This window comes from Emiliania huxleyi (genome assembly GCF_000372725.1).
Source record: "Emiliania huxleyi CCMP1516 unplaced genomic scaffold EMIHUscaffold_88, whole genome shotgun sequence".
NCBI lineage: Eukaryota > Haptophyta > Isochrysidales > Noelaerhabdaceae > Emiliania > Emiliania huxleyi.
In genome coordinates, this window is record NW_005195441.1 from 384,562 (window position 1) to 401,395 (window position 16,834).

The 16,834-nt window shown below is 63.8% G+C and overlaps 2 protein-coding genes across 2 annotated transcripts; one reads left to right on the forward strand and one right to left on the reverse strand.

Moving 5' to 3' along the window:
• Nucleotides 1–3,002: 3,002 nt before the first annotated feature.
• Nucleotides 3,003–5,970, reverse strand: EMIHUDRAFT_438923 (hypothetical protein). The gene is made up of 7 exons (XM_005758188.1): nt 5,324–5,970; nt 5,106–5,234; nt 4,927–4,966; nt 4,641–4,756; nt 4,220–4,291; nt 3,646–3,814; nt 3,003–3,576 (listed from the first exon to the last, which is right to left on the reverse strand). Exons 1-7 carry the CDS (start codon nt 5,942–5,944, stop codon nt 3,350–3,352), a joined length of 1,374 nt encoding a protein of 457 aa, XP_005758245.1. The 5' UTR covers nt 5,945–5,970; the 3' UTR covers nt 3,003–3,349.
• A 2,845-nt stretch (nt 5,971–8,815) lies between these two features.
• Nucleotides 8,816–11,270, forward strand: EMIHUDRAFT_438929 (hypothetical protein). The gene is made up of 6 exons (XM_005758189.1): nt 8,816–9,015; nt 9,154–9,237; nt 9,488–9,550; nt 9,796–9,822; nt 10,355–10,403; nt 10,641–11,270. Exons 1-6 carry the CDS (start codon nt 8,851–8,853, stop codon nt 11,057–11,059), a joined length of 807 nt encoding a protein of 268 aa, XP_005758246.1. The 5' UTR covers nt 8,816–8,850; the 3' UTR covers nt 11,060–11,270.
• The last annotated feature ends 5,564 nt before the right edge of the window (nt 11,271–16,834 follow it).

A 16,834-nucleotide genomic window follows, 5' to 3' on the forward strand; every position in this document is an offset into this window, starting at 1 on the left:
AGTGTATAACCCCCTAGTCCTCGTTCCCGCCTCGGATTCTCCGGACCCCGACAAGCCGCCCGACGTTGTCTGCCCCGCACGCCCCCGCCCCTTCTGCCCCTCGCTCACACCCCGGCCCGACACGCACATACAAGACAAACCCGGCGTCCTGCTCTCAAAAGAAAAAGAAAAAGCACAGCTTCGGCGATGGCGGCCCTGTCGGTTCTTGAATCCTTTATTAGTGTAGGTAGGTAGGTAGAAAGGTGAAGAACAGCCAGGCTCGGACTGGACACCAACGCGGTATGGGTGGACGCTGGACAGATGATGACGACACGCACGAGCGACACACAGACACAAACAAGCTCACAAGACACACAGCCAGCGGGCTGCCACACACCCTGAGTCGGCTTACACATAACTCAAGGCCATATCCTCCCTGTCGCCCCCCCCAGCACTCCACGGTGCCAAGAGTACAAACAAGGGCACAACTACACAACAGACGACAGGAAGTGACATTAGTGCCAGTGCGCGCCAGTCACGATTCGTTGAATTCTTTTCCTAACCGGGAACAACCCAGGCGGGTGCTGGCCTTATGAAGTCGCTCACCGACGGAGTTCAACGTTCATGTGCGACGCGTTGGGCACGGCTGAGCTGCTGCAAGGACGACAAGACCCGCCGCTATTGCGAGGCCTTTGCGGCCGTCATGCCATGGTGGGCTCTGCTCGGGATGCTTCTCGTCGTGACCGCCTTTGCCATGCTCGGCAGGGGTGTGCTTGGGTAGTCTGACTCCCACAAACACACGCCTGAGGACTTACACGTGGTGCCATCCGCGAACGGCGCTCCGTGCCAAAGTATCAACCGCGCTAGTTGAAGTTGACCCGGGCCACTCGATGGCAGGAATCACCGACCTGGATGGGATCATGAAGGCGCTGATCACGGATGGGCTGCTGAAGAAGATAGTCTATGCCTTCATCTCGCTCGTCCTGGCCCTCGACATCCTCCTCTTCGAGCGGATCATCCGATTCAAATGGCGCGCAATCGCCACCCATCCCCGCCTCTGCCACCCAACCAACCCGTCTCACAGACCGCGCTGCCGGCGCAACAATGCCGCGTCCTCATCACAGCTATCCAAGCTCGCCTCACCTCGCCACACTTTTCGCCGCGATTGATTTTCGCGCAGGGCCATGCACTTTGCGCTGCCGCGAGGCTCCTGCGGCGTCGGCTGCGGCTCGGTGCGGCCGTGCTATGGAAAGCACGCGCGCCGCGGCTGCTACTGCTACGAGGTGACCCTCGCAACAATCTCGTGGACGCTCGGGATCCTGTCGATCCTCTCGGCGATGCTGACCGCGCTAGTGATGGCTGTGATCCTCATCTACGCTGCAGGCCCTCGCGCCAAGATACGTCCCCACACCGACGCGCAGCTCACACGGCGTGGAGAGGCCGGGTTCCCGCGACGGCCGTGTGGCTCACCTCTCCCTGGTCTCAACTCACCCGCTCTGCCTCCCTGACAGCGTGCAACGCCGACCTCAGCGTTGAGGATCTCGCCGAGATCAACAAGCAGATTAACGACGCTATTGACGGCAGCACCCGTCCTCTTGCGTCCATTCACGGCGACTGGAGCGAGCCGCCTGCCCTTCACGATGCGGTGCCGTGCGAGCAGGGCTCCCCGCATTCCTCAAGGAGTATGACTTGACCGAATTGTGCGACGGGACCTGCAAACGATGGCGGACAGGGCGCAGGAACGCCGTTCCCTCACGGGACGTCACTTGAGCAGGTACGATGCGATCTGCAGCGACGACAGCCCGAGCCTAAAGTCCATCGCCATCGGTTCCGCGCTGATGGTCTCGATAGCTCCTCGCGCCGTCGAGGCGTGGCACGGCTGCGACCAGAGGCGTTGTGGGCCGATCGCCTTGTAGGTCGGCGGCTCCTCGCTCAAGCTCGTCGGGCATGACGTCGTTCGCGCCTGCTTCCTCGCCTCTTGGGCCGAGCACGACAAGGTGAGAGTAGGCGGATAGAATAGACGCCTCCGCGCGCTAAGTGTGAGGCAATTCGCGTGGGCACAAGGCGATGCGGCTGGCCGACGCGGCGGATGGCGAGAGCGACGAAGACTGAGGTTCCCGCTCGCACCCCGCTATTAACGCCACCTCTAATCTGCTCTCGGAGAGGGGCGGGCTACGGCTCTAGGGGGCCGAGTTGTGTAACTTGTAATAATAAAAAAGACTTTCCGGGGGGGGGTGCGGGTGGCGGCGGGGCAGACTCAACGGTCATCGACTGGTCGAGGTTGGAGAGGGGAAGGGGGGATGGGCGGTCGGCGAGGTTGTCGTAGATTTCAGGGCGCATGGGGGCATGTTGTGCGAGTATATGGGACAAAAGCGTCGAAAATGTCCCAAAAAGCGTGTCTGGAGTTTGTTGCAGCTCCGCAGCCTGCGCGCGCTGCCGGGACGCACCGCTTGCTGGATCTGTGCACTCCCTGGGACCCAGGGAGTGCACAGATCCAACAGGAGTGAGTAGACTCGACGCCGTACTCGAGATGGAGCTGCAGAAAGTACGCCGCCGAACGTGCCACCGACGGCGTCCTGGCGGAGGTGGTGGAGTTTGAGAACTGAGGCTGCGGAGGTGACGCCTGAGGTACCGGCCCGTGCACAGCGACTCAGCCGGCGACCGCCACGGGCTCAGACGAGACTTGTCGACTCGTTCCGGCTCAGCTTCACCGTGGTCATCGGGCGTCTGTCGACGTCAGGACCACCCATACAGCTCGCGGGTTTGAGGTCGCAAGAGCCAAGATGGTGGCGTTTGGACATCCCAACCATCACACAAGACAGCCTGTAGGTGATGGCGGGACGGCGCAGTGTTTGTGGCACTCAGCAGTAGGCACCCGCGGCACGGCCCCGCTGTCGGCTCTCACGGGCTGCGGAACCGGCCCCAGAGGGAGCCGGTCCGGGCGAGTGTGGCAGCTCCTGCGCTAGTATGGGCACCCTCTATCATAGCACTACTGATCCTGGTCATTAGAGCTGCCAGGGATAGCGTCAGGAGCCGGTAGGAGTCAAAACCTCTCATATTTGAGACATCGTGTCCCATATACTCGCGCACAACACGAGCCTGGGGTCAGTCGTTCACCTTCTCACGCGCCACAGCCCATGAACCGCCCACAAACTCTTCGGCGTTCGATCGCCCCGGCGCGTCACGGCACATTACGCTCTCTACATGGCGCCCTCGTGGCTCTCTCTCTCTCTCTTCCTCTCTCTCTCTCTTTCTCTCGACCACAAACGTCCGCACGCCTGGGTCCGGACTCACTGTACGCTCGCGTCCGCAAACCGTGCACAGCTCGGCGCAAGCCGGAGTTGAGAGCGAGGGGCTGTGCCACACCCCCTCACTCTGCCGGCACAACCCAGGAGTACGGCACCTGCGGGTCGCCGCGGCACGCGACGGCCGCCGCGGCGAGCAGCGCGGCGCAGAGGACGGCGGCATCCTCGCACCGGCACCACACCGACCCGCCTCCGCCCCGCTTCGCCGTGCCGCCCGCGGCGACGGAAGGGTGGCCGGCAGGGAGGGGCGCCTCCATCGCGTTCCTCGCCGTGAACCCGAACGGGCACTCGCCTATGAGTCGATCACTCGCCTCTCCATTTCCTCTTCATGCACAAAGCGACGCACCGGACGCGCACTCACCCGGCGTCGCGCCGCTCGTTGTGGCGGCGGCGGCGGAGGCGGGGGCGGCGGCGGCGGCAGTCGCCACTTCGGGCGCGGCAGCGGAGGGGGAGGGCGCGGGCGCGGCGAGCCCGCAGACCGCGTCGAGGTGGCGGAAGATGCGCGCGTTGAAGGAGAAGGCGGCGTTGGCCTGGGTTTGATGAGTGATGGGGTCGCTGATGAGGTGGCGGGGGGCGCGCGCGCTGGCGGAGGAGGGCGGCGTCTGCCTGCTTTATTCATTATGGGTTGACGAAGGGGGACGCGCGCGGCGCCGGTGGCCGGGGGGGGGGGGGGGGGCAAAACCGCCCCCTCTAGTCTGGGGCGTGTATTTGGGAGGATGGGCTGCAGGGCTGGCCGAGGCTCCTTGGCGGCGAGGGAGGACGCCAGATCTCCCCCACATCTCGGGTCCGCTGACGGAGGACGTGGCGGAGGCGGGCGGTGTCTGTCTCTGCGACGAGCGCCTCCGCATCGAGAGGTGTTACAGCTCGCATCCGAACCCCGGCCCGCCCGCACACTGGATTCGGTAGTCTTGAGGTGTGGGACTAGGACGGCTCGCCTCGGCGACGAGCGCCTCCGCATAGACGGCCGCGCTCGATGTCATCAGCTCGTAGAGTGCGCGGCGGTAGACCTTAAGGCAAGGTACGGTCAGGTAAGCTTCTCCACACACACAAGGCGGTAGACCTCGAGGCAAGGTAAAGGTCAGGTAAGCTTCTCCACACACACGAGGTGGTGGGGCAAGGGCCAGGCTAGTCCCTCGCGTCTCCACGTTTGGACGACAGGAGCCCGACGGCATTCATAGTGCAAAAGGCCCAGGGCGCGTGGGTGAGCGGTCTGTGTGTGTGTGTGTGTGTGTGTGTGTGTGTGTGTGTGTGTGTGTGTGTGTGTGTGTGTGTGTGTGTGTGTGTGTGTGTGTGTGTGTGTGTGTGTGTGTGTGTGTGTGTGTGTGTGTGTGTGTGTGTGTGTGTGTGTGTGTGGGCCTTCTTGAAGGCGGAGGGCGAGGCGATCGCGTCGAAGCGGTAAAAGTGCATCGCCGCGTCGGCGCCGTAGTGCCGCCGCAACGCCTTGGCGATGATCTGGCCCCCCGACAGGTCGCCTGAAAAGAAAAACGCGCGCGGCGGCGGACGCTCGAAACACCGGCGCAGGGAGGCGGGGAGGGAGGCGGCGGGGAGGGAAGCGGCAACGGGGGTTGGCGGCGATGGAGGCGGCGAAAGTGGTGGTGGCGAGGGCGGCGGCGAACGACGGGGCGGCGAGGGAAGGGCTCGCCCAAGTAGCGGGTGTAGGCGTGCGCTACGAGCAAGGCCGCCTCGGACGCCTATGCGACATGTCTCGGACATGTCTCGGACGTGTCCTGGACGCGTGCCACGAGCAGGGCCGCCTCGGACGCCTATGCGACATGTCTCGGACATGTCTCGGACGTGTCCTGGATGCGTGAGCAGGGCCGCCTCGGACGCCTCTGTCGACGCGCCGAGCTCGGTGATGCGCGCGACGTACTCGGCGCACGGCGGGCTGGGAGGGCCGAGCGTCTCGCGCCAGCCGCCGCCCGCGTGCGCCTCGAGGTCAAGCGCGAGCGCCTGTTCACAGCTGGAGGTGTGAATAGACGCCGTTCACACCTTCCTCTTCACACTCACCCTGCCTCTTCACAGAGGGCGGGCGCGCGCGCCTCGCGCCGGCCAAGCTGCGAGGGGAAGTGGATGGCACGGACCGCCTCGCAGCGATCCGCGGCGGCGTCCAGCGCCGCCTCGAGGGCGACGTAGACGTGGTGCAGGTCGCGCAGCAGCAGCGCGTACTGCTGCCGCGACACCTTTCCGCGCAGCAACGAGCGGACGTACTGCACGTTTTCGGCGTCCTTGTGCGCGTCCGCCGTGCCGCTCTTCAGGCGCGCCGAGAGGGAGTGGGAGGAGAGGACGCGGGGGAGGCCGCGCGGCGGCGGACTGCCCCCCTCCACCTCCGCCCTCGCCGCCGCGGAGCTCCGCTCGTCCTTGAGCGCCGGCGCCGAGAGCAGGTTGGCCAGCGTCTCAATCACCGCCGAGAGGCCGGCGTCGTCCGCGTCGGAGGTGCTGCCCTCGGACGAGGCGCGCGAGACGCGGGCGCGCCCGGCAGCCACCGCGGCCGTCAGCGCCTCGTTCGCGCGCGTGCCAGGAAAGATGTGCGACACGGGCATCGAGAGCAGCTTCTTCTTGACGTCCGACGAGCGGAGGTCGGCGAGAGGCGTGCCCGCGAGGGCCGGGCAGGCGGAGAGGAGCTCGCGCTCGTCCGCCGGTCTGGTGGAAACGGCCGCCATCCACTGAGAGGTGTGTCACCACCTTGTCACCCTATGAAAGAATTTTAGCGATATGCGGCACAAGGAGGTCCTCCTGGACCTTGTCGAGTTGCTGCTTGGCAAGCTGGGGCGCGGCGCGGTGGAGCACGAGTTTTACTGCGAGCACAGCACTACGAGGACGGACTTGTACATTTACCAGGGCGTGATTGGGGACCTGCCCTGCATCGGCGACACCAAGATCTTCGCCGGTGTGCCGTCGGACCCCTCGGGGGTGGGGCGCATGGGGGCGTTTGTCGCTTGCGGCAACACGCTGCCACGCGCCCGCGAGACGGTTCTGGGCGTGGAGGGCGGGGACAGGGGCGGGAGGGTGGGGATGTGGGACCCGCGGACGGGGACCGGGACGGTCGAGGCTGTCAAGGGCCAGTACACCGACGCAGAGGGGAAGTGCCGCGTGGAGGCGCTGCTCTTCGAGGAGTTCGGCGCAATGAGCGCGGGGGTGGAGGAGCTGCTGATGCGGGTGGCTAAGGTGGCGGGCCGGAAGCTCACGTGGTGGCAGTACGACCAGACGTCGTGGTCGGCGCGCGAATGGATGCCGTTTGCGCTGCAGCGACTGTCGGTGCAGCTCTGGACGGCGCTCGCGGACGAGGCACAGCGCGCCATTGGTGCGGCGTCGCGCGACCGCGAGGGACCGCGGGGGAATGCTAGTGGGATGGGGGGCTCTAAGGGGAAGGGAGCGGGGGGCGCCCAGTAGGGCGCCGGCGCCCCAGCGTAGAGGGCCGTGTGTAGCCCTCTTTTTGGTACAGCGAGAAGCGGCGAGAGACTGCGAAAAGAGATACGAAGAGGCAGACTCCCCAGGGTGGGCGACGGCTAGCGCACCACACTCCTCTCCTTAAAATCCCTGTGTGGTGGCGGCGTGCCGTTCTCCCATCCCTCCCTTGGGTTGTGTGTTTTCTTTCTTTTAGCACACAGGCTCGACACAGGTGCGAACTGGCGCGTGCTAGTACTATCACCGGCACACGAAAGAATTTAAACAATAGAACTCTCTCTCACCTATGAAAGAATCTTAGAAGAAAACTCCCTATGAAAGAATTTAAAGGTCTGACGCCGCGCGAGCGACGCTCCGAGATCGCCCGAGATAGCGCGGCGCGGCGGTGGGTGAGGTGGGGCGGGGTGGAGAGGCGTGGCGTGGAGCTCCGAGATCGCCCGAGATCGCGCGAGATCGCCCGAGATCGCGCGGCGCGGCCCGAGGCGAGGTGGATGGGTTGGGAGCGAGGGGGCGGCGGAAGTGATCAGTGCGGTAGATCGGTCAGTCGGGGCGCATGAGCCGGACTTGTGGGCCGGACCACCCAAGTCCTTTATCTGCGTTGTTGAGCCAGGACTCAACATACTTATCAGCCATAAAATTCTCCAGAAAAAAGAAGAATTCTTGGCCGTCTGCTGTGAAATTCTTTTGTCAGCCCTCTCTGGGTTCCAACTTTTTGCGGGTTATGGTATGGTAGGCTCACGGCCCAAAGGTTGGGGGGTATGGTCCTAGGTAGGTAGGTAGAAAGGTGAAGAACAGCCAGGCTCGGACTGGACACCAACGCGGTCTGAGGGAGGGTGTAGAGGATGTAGAGTGTAGAGCGCTGTAGAGCTGTAGAGATGTAGAGCGCTCTGGAGCGCTGTAGAGCTGTAGAGCTCTACATCCGCCGCGTGACGAGGCGCCTGCGTTGTAGAGCGATGTAGAGCGCGATTTTGTTGTAGAGTTTGTTGTAGAGGCTCTACAGCCAAACCGCCGGGAAGGCAGTGACTCAAAGAGGTCGAGCCGCGCTAATGGGGTTTTACCGAGCTTAGTGAAGCTCTGATGGACAGCCCTGACTATCCCTGACACACAGAGAGTCCCTCTGACGGCACACAACACCCTATAACTGCGTCATGACCAGCCTGCCATGTGTCGCCGGTGCCGCATTCGTCGCTGTGCTTCTTTAGCAGGCGGTGGACTGTCGGCTGCGAGGACGGTCGCATTTGCGCGAGGCGAGGCGAGCATTCAGACGCCTTATCTGCGCCATGACTCGCGCCAGCGCGTGCGGGAGCTCCTGGCTGAGCGTTGAGTCCAGGCGAGTTGCGCTGGCCACGATCGCTACGCCGAGCCGAGCTGACGCGCCGAGGCGCCGGCCAGTCGCAGCCGTGAGGCATGCCACAGCAGCAGAGGCATCTGCCACCCATTGGGCGGGCAGACAGAAGGCCAGGGCAGCACTGGCAAGTGCAACGCGCCTCATGTCGGAGAGCGACCGTGCCTCGTTCGCCGCTTATGATGTAGAGTTTGTTGTAGAGATTTCACGTTGTAGAGCGCCTCTACATCGCTCTACAACGCAGGCGCCTCGTCACGCGGCGGATGTAGAGCTCTACAGCTCTACAGCGCTCTACATCTCTACAGCTCTACAGTGCTCTACACTCTACATCCTCTACACCCTCCCTCAGAACGCGGTATGGGTGGACGCTGGACAGATGATGACGGCACGCACGAGCGACACACAGACACAAACAAGCTCACAAGACACACAGCCAGCGGGCTGCCACACACCCTGAGTCGGCTTACACATAACTCAAGGCCATATCCTCCTTGTCGCCCCCCCCAGCACTCCACGGTGCCAAGAGTACAAACAAGGGCACAACGACACAACAGACGACAGGAAGTGACATGCGAGGCTAGAGCAGGCTTGCTCTACCTCCAGCAATCTCTCCGGCCGGCGAGGCACGGACGAGACCGTGTGTGGGGTCTAGTGAGGTGTCTATGGACGCCTACGGTCCTGATATAGCTCCATACCCCGCAAAAGTCCGAACCCTGCTGCGGTGCGGCACCGCGGCGCCGGCTTCCCCAGGCCCCTCGCTCACGACATGTGCGCTACCTTAGGTGCACGACACCGGACACGCACCGGCGTAGCAGCATGGGGCGCGGGCAGAAGGGCAACCGCGGCGGGCGAGGCGGCGGGGGGCGCGACCGGCAGCAGGGGAGCGAGGACGAGGACGACCACCGGCCGATTGCAAAGCAGAACGCGAACGTCGGCATGCTCCCGCCCTCTTCGTCGGAGGACGAGTCGTCCGAGGAGGAGGTGGCACCCCACTCACTCCCCGCCGCCGCGCCGGGAGCTCGCCTATCTTCCACCGCCTCCACGCTCCGCCGCCTCTGCCGCCACCGTCGCCGCGGCGGTCGCCGCTGCCGCCACCCCGCATGCCCGCCGCCGCCGCAGGGAGGGCAGAACCCGAACGCGGGCATGATGCCTCCTTCGAGCTCGGAGGACGAGGCGGAGGAAGATACTCGCCCAAAGGCAATGGTAGTTAGAGGTGAAGACACAGCTTGACCAGCGACGGGTCACCCGGCGGTGCATCTGGGCGGATGCAAGGGAGACGGTCACACTGGAGCCACACACAGAGACCTCAAAGACCAGACACTCACGGGGTCCAGAGGAGAAATGTGCTCGCCTATCTTAGGGCAAGGCGTCGCGTACGTCCCCACATCTCCCCATATCTCCCCCATATCTCCCCCATATCTCCCCCCATATCTACCCATAATCTCCCGTGTAGGGGAAGGGCAAGGCGCTCGACTACGGCGGCAGCAAAAAGGAGGAGTCGGAGGAGTCGGATGAGGTGTCGCCCCCACACACACACGCGCACGCACGCACGCACGCACGCACGCACGCACGCACGCACGCACGCACACACGCACGGGGATATGGGAAGGTATGGGGACATACGTGGCGGGCGAGACGGGAGACATGGGGAGATATGGGGAGATGTGCGGCCGCACACCTACCGCCGCCTGGCTCTAACGCCCCCCTCCCCAACCCCCCCCCCCCTTCCCCGCCTGATTTTTCTTTTCTATCTTTGCGCAGGGGCCGGACCCCGAGACAATGCGCAAGGAGATCGCGCCTAGAAGCGGAACATCTCCCCATATCTCCCCGTATCTCCCCGTATCTCCCCATATCTCGCGCCTAGAGGCGGGACACGTACCCATCTCTTTGGACTAGCGCTCGAGAGGACGCGTCCTCGAGATACGTATCTCACTCTCCGCCGCCTTCGGCCACATCCCGCGGTGTATCCGCGCAAAAACACAGCCCCGGACCCGCATGCACAGAGAGTCGGTGTATTCACTGCACTCGTACCCCCCCCCCCCCCCTTGCACAGTGCTGCGCAGAGCTCTTCACACACCAGCACAGCCCCAACCCCGGAATCGCACGACAGCAGATCTTCCTCCGGGAGATTGCGATCTCGACCCTCCGGATCGTGTGTAAACGCCGAAGCTCAGTTTGAGTAGGAGAGGGAGCAGCTCGCGCTGGTCGAATTCGCTATGTAATTAATCAATGCCTCTTGATCTGAGTAGGAGAGGGAGCAGCTCGCGCTGGTCGAAGTCGCGATTCGTCATGCCTAATCAATGCCTCTTGATCTGAGTAGGAGATGGAGCAGCTCGCGCTGGTCAAAAAGCGGCGCGAGGAGCAGGCATGTTTTCCAGCATCCCGCCCCCAGCTCTCCCCGTAACTCCCCATATCCCCCCATATCCCCCCATATCCCCCATATCTCCCCATATCTCCCCATATCCCCCCATATCCCCCCATATCTCCCCATATCTTCATCCTCCTCCTAGGCGGCCAATCTCCCCATATCGCCCCATATCGCCCCATATCGCCCCATATCGCCCCATATCGCCCCATATCGCCCCATATCTCCCGGCTCTTCTTAGGCGGCCAAGAGGGTAGAGAAGGAGGGGTGGGACCGCTTCAAGCCCATGTCCGACTCCAACCACCCTCCAGGAACGCAGATATGGGGAGATGTGGGGAGATGTGGGGAGATATGGGGAGACATTCAGCTGCCGAGAGACAGCCGAGAGACAGCCGAGAGACAGCCGAGAGACAGCCGAGGGGCAGCCGAGGGGCAGCCGAGAGACAGCCGAGGGGCAGCCGAGGGGCAGCCGAGGGGCAGCCGAGGGGCAGCCGAGGGGCAGCCGAGGGGCAGCCGAGGGGCAGCCGAGGGGCAGCCGAGGGGCAGCCGAGGGGCAGCCGAGAGGTAGCCCTGTCTTCACGCCCTGGCCCTGGCCCTGTCCACATCGCAGGCATGCGCGAGCCGGAGGGGGGATGGGCGGCGGCCACAAGCTCTGTGTAGGCTCTATCTCGCGTGCATCCGATCGAGCGAGCGCATCGGGCTCATCGCGCTCGCCGCCACCGACGGCCACGCCACCGCTGCCCTGCCATCGCCACCACCGCCAGCGAAACTAGTGAGTAGTGTGTGTGTGTGCGTGCCCTCCCGAGCGAGGGAGAGAGCGTAAGTGTGCCCGCTTTTGGCACTGAAGAGCGACCACAAGAATTGTTAAAATATACAAGCCTCTCTCACAGCACACTGGCACGACGACAAGGGCGCGGTCCGCGGACCGCTGGCACACACACCGGCTCGAGACACCCCGAAGACGCCAACGACGGCGACGAAGATGGAGAGAGGAGCGAGGACGAAGAGATGCCCGACCGCACAACAGAGCCAGGGCCGAGCGAGCAACCACCCGAAACGGGCCATCCAAACGAAGGCAGCCAGACAGACGACGAATTCACAGTGATGGACGTAGAAGAGGAACAGCCATAGAGGACGAGGCGCCCCAGCCGCCGAGGAAGCGGGGGCGACTTGAGAACGAACGGAGTGATTCGATGAGTCAGGGAGAGGGGGCGAGCCAACAGCACACAGAGGACGGGGGGCCGATGCCGTACGGGGAGGAGCGCGCACGCACTGCAGGGGACGAAAGGCACGAAGGCGCCCCCCCACCGGGGTGGGTACGAGGAGGCGAGATGCGGGGGGCACAGCTTGGACGGCAGGCGCGCAAGAGACAGAAAGCCAGGGAACAAAGAGGAGGCAAGTAGGGGGGGTGGCTCGTAACTGAGGACAGGTTCGCCTTCAGGGACAGCCGCCTCCCTGAGTGGTGCTTGTTGTTCATAACGCTACTTACTTGTACTTGTAACCACGATCGATGCGAGGACGCAAGTCCACCAACCTCGGCCATTCCAACGGCCAGACCGCTCGCTTAAGGCTGATTGGCTAGACGAGCGGTCTACCCCCGACGGGGCGGCCTGGATCACGGGGGATGACATCCTGCCTCCCGGCACGCCGGGAGGAGGTGGGTGCTCCGCCGCCGGACCCCCCCCTCCATCACCCTCGCCCAGGGATCTACAATGCTGTCTTAAGGTCCGACCTGTGGGCTCTGCCTGCGCTCGGCACCGGGCACCGCCTCGGTATACAAAATGCGCCTGCGGGCGGACCCTTACAGATCACAGATCACACACCGGCTCGAGCACACCGGCTCACCACCGGAGGCGGAGCCGCCTAAGCGACTCCGTTAAGAACGGCAAGGCACTCCGCACCATGCACAATGCCGCTCTCCCCGCACGCTAGCTGGGCCCAGCTACTAGCTCGTTCACCGTCTTGATTGAGCTGGCATGCGCGAGACTACCATACCATACCCCGGAAAAAGTTGGAACCCTGCCGGGCGCGCGGGTGCAGAGCCCTTGCTCTGGGTGGTGAGCACGATGAACATGCCTGAGAGGTATGACACGCTGCCGAGGGTCGAGCTCGAGCCTCCCCGCCGAGTGGGCCGACCACGGGGCCCAGCCGGGTTGCAGGCAACCTCGCGCATTTTCATGCTTTGCCTGGACGCAGGATGGACAGAGGAGCAGGAACTGACGGTGAAGGAGAAGGGCGCGGATAAGACTATCACGAGGGAGCTTGTTGGACCGCGCACGCTCGCCACCGGGCAGCTGTGCGCATGCTTCGCGCTCACAGCCACCCAGAGGGCAAGCTGGCTGAACCGCAACGTCATCGAAGGAACCTGGATCAAATCAAGCAGAGCGACGAGATGGGGAGGTTCTACGCCGAGTGCCGCGCGGCCGCCGCTGCGGAAGGCCCAACACACCCCGCTGCACCAAGCAACAGGCCATCACCACAGGTGTCCGAGGTGCTGCAAACTCCTCCGCCCTCGCCACAGCCGATCGACCTCGACGCATCTCCGCAGAGGCCAGGACGACAAGAACAAGGGCAACTTTGACGAGCTTTGGGGCAAGTCCTACCCTGAGTGCCACGACATGTGCCTCTTCAGCCGCGGCTGCACCGGCGCGCCTCCCCCCCCCCCCCCCCACACACACCCGCCCCCCCCACCTCAGCTCCTTCCTCTTGGTCGCAGCACACCGCGCTTTGGCCCGCGCAGGGATCGAGATTACACGAGATTACACGAGCTTACTATACGAGATTGCCATCTGGCCCGCGCAGGGTTCGAGTACGCCGTCGAAGGCAAGGCGTCCCGCTGCAAGCTCTTCAAGGCCCCCATCCTCTCGACGCTGCCCGTCGGCGGCGCGCGCTGCTACAAGAAGGCGTCCAAGACGGAGCTCGGGCCGCACAAAAAGCGGCTCTAGGAGGGGGGGGCGTCGGACGGCGTCCCAATTCTAGGGGGCGCCCTGCGGTGCTTTCGAGGAGGCCGATCGATGCGCGGCCCCGTTACCCTCGAGGCCGATCGGTAGGCCGACGTGGACCGTGTCGCTAAGTGGATGGAGCTCCATGTACGACCCGCAGGGTCGACGGCGCAACCGCAAATCGGAGACTGCAATGGGAGTGAATCGCTAATCTGACTGTACGATGACGTGGAACGCCACGGTCCTGTGCTCATTACCAGGATGGCATGTGCGCGCTCGGCGCGGGCTCGGATGCGTGTACACGCGTCTGAGAACGCGTTGGCTCGCAATCGGGTTTGTCTTTTGAAACGAGTTTTTTCCCTCTTGTTTCTTAAGGGGCAAACGCAAAGAACCAAAGCCGGCTTTCCCCAAAAGGCCGGTGGTTTTCTCGTTTTTCATGCACACCCGGACACAGCCGAGCCTCAGGCGTCCAAAGTGGGGGCTGTGGGGTAAACACGGCACCGGAGGCTTGGCCCGGGGGCGAAGTGAGGGGGCGGCGAGGGCGATCGCGAGCACCAAGGCGACTTGCGGGAATCACTGCTACCCCCCGCCGGCAGCGCGAGCTGCCGGCCACATTGAGCGGTTCGTCCGCGTCGCGCACACCCAACCGGGGGCCGCAGACTCGTTCTGCGCGCCAACGGCTGGTGACGCTGTGTTGCCCTTGAGCTAGTCCTTCCCCGGTCGCCTGCCTTTGCGCTGTCTGGCGAACGCCTGTATGCCATGCGCGCGGACCACGCTTGGATGCGTGGATACGTGGCTGGCAGGCTGCCCCTGTGTGCGGGGTAACCCGCGCACGGGGAACTTCACGGGTTCGAGTCGTCAAACATTAAGCAGCGGAGGTGTGCCGAGGGGGACCGGGAGGCGGTAAGTCGTCGTCGCCCGGCGCTGCTTGCAGCATGGCGATGGCGCTAAGAGGTTCCTCTTTTCCGCGCCCCCCCCGCAAGGCGCGCGATACACACCCAACCCAACAACCCAAGCAACCCAACCCAAAACAACACAACAAAAAGCACGATTCTCAGATTGGGCCCTCAGACTGCTCCGCCCCTACGTAGCAATCTCGCCGGCCGCAAGGCACGGACGAGACCACGTGTGGGGCATGAATCATACCTTACCAAAAAATCCGAACCACTTTTTTTGCGTTTTTTTATTGTTGTGGATGGCTACGGCGCCCGGCGGCAGCAGCAGCACCGCCATCGACCTCGACGCAGCCCCGCCCCGCAACAGGACTGCTGGCGCCCCGATCGACCTCGACGCATCTCCGCAGAGGCCAGCCGCCGCCGCTGGAGACCAGCGCGCTGCAAGTTCGCCGAGGACTGGACCTGCAGTGGGCGCACCGAGCGTCGTGTGCCTATCCTCCGGCGAGGACACTGACGACGAGTGCCGCGAGGTGCTAGCGCCACCACGTCCGGCGCCCGGCCCCGGCGGCGGTGGCGGCGGCAGCAGCAGCGGCGGCGACCTGGACGGCGAAGGGCTGGTTGTGACGGGCACATCCGGCGGGCTGCTCGCGGAGAACCTGCCGCACCCGCGCTGCGACTGCCCACTCAAGCAGTTTGTTGCGCGAGGCGCGCGCCGCACGATCGCCACAAACGAGGCGTCGTGCGACCGGTGCTACTGTTTTGTCTGCGAGTGCCGTGCGCGCGAGTGCAGCCAGTGGCGCTCATCAGACGCCAAGCGGCCGGCGCACTGCAACGCGCATAGTTCTACCTGCCCCGGGGCTACCGGCGCCTCGATCTGGCGCGCGTTGCGGAGGGAGAGGAGGGAGAGGCCGCGCGCACGGCACGCGCCGCCGCCGCCCGCCTGCGCACACGGACCGTGAGCGATAGCCGCCTAGCTGGGCGCGCGCTTACTTGCACTCTCACTGATACGGCACCGAGAGGAATTCCACCTGTGACCTCTACACTGAACACTGTAGTATGATGTATGTATGTAGGAAGGTGAAGAACAGTTGTATGAGATGTTGAATTCCAAGTATGAGGTAGTAGTATGATAAATCTCGGTGATTTTATTTTTTCTCGCGAGGGAGTTTTTCGTGCGCGCCAGTCCCGTGCCCAGTGTTGTGCGAGGGAGTTTTGTGCTAAAATTCTTTTTTCGGTTCTTGTTTTTAAAACCCCGCTTCTCTCTGTATATGTTCTTTTTTTTCGCACATAAATAAAATAAATAAAACGGGCACGCCAAACGAGGGGTGGGAGAAGGACAGGGTCCCCACCCTGCACGAGCAGGATCTTGTAAGGACGATCAGGGACACAGGGGAACGGGAGCGCGGAGCGCATCGCGACACGGAGGGGGGCTGGGTGTGTGAGTGAGTATTCTTGATACGAAACCACGACGACACCACACCAGTCGACTCGCATCGGTTGCCTCCATGAACGGCGGAGCTATTCTCGCGTCCACACCACACCTGGCTCCAACATGGACACGCCCATAGCTGGGGACACTACTAGGTCACGCATGGCATCAGAAGTTTTATCTCTGGGCCCCGAAAGGCATCTCTAGCAGCGTCGTTACGCACAGGGTTCACCCTGAAAGAAAGAAAGAAAGAAAACACACAACCCAAGGGAGGGATGGGAGAACGGCACGCCGCCACCACACAGGGATTTTAAGGAGAGGAGTGTGACATCACCCTGGAAAGAAAGAAAACAGACACGCCAAACGAGGGATGGGACGAGGACAAGGTCCCCACCTGCACGAGCAGGATTTTGGAAGGACGATCAGGGGGACAGGTGGGGCTCTCCTGCTCCTGACAAGGGACACGACAGGCTCGCAGCGCGGTGCGCGGTGGACTCCCACATCCACTGGCGGTCTCATCTCAGTCTAGCGACCTGCCTCCAGCTTGTCGCTGGCAGTCTCTCGCACATGCACACTGACACAGGGGTGGCAGGGGCGGCGGCACGAGTCTCCCACATACTATGCGGGCCTCACTAGAGGTGCGGCCTGTGCGTGTCCTCGCCCTTGAGGGGGGAGGGGAAGGGGCTGTGTGTCTGTGCATGTGTGTGTGTGTGTGTGTGTGTGTGTGTGTGTGTGTGTGTGCGTGTGCGAGCCGCCCTGAACGCCACGAGCGCGCCGCGAGCGCCGTAGCGCCGGTGAGCGCCGTCGGCAGCGCGCGACCGCCACCCAAAAGTGGAGGTACATTAGGAGCCGCAGCCGGCCTGCTCTATCAGCCCCGCAGCCGCGGTGGCGCGACCGGACCGCGGTCGCTCCAGGCGCCTTTTGGCCCCGGTTCGAATCGCGGTTGGCGCGCGCCCTCGCGGAGCGACGCGTGGCGCGCGACGCGCGCGCGTGCGCGTGCGCGCCCAGCCGAGCCCTAGGCCGTATGCCGTATGCCGTCTGCCGTCTGCCGTCTGCCGTCTGCCGTCTGCCGTCGGCCGTCGGCCGCCGCCGCCGCCGTAGCGGCGGCGAGCCTGCGCTTTTCCGCCGACACCAAATACTTCTTTTTTTTCTGCTGCCCCACCAGCAC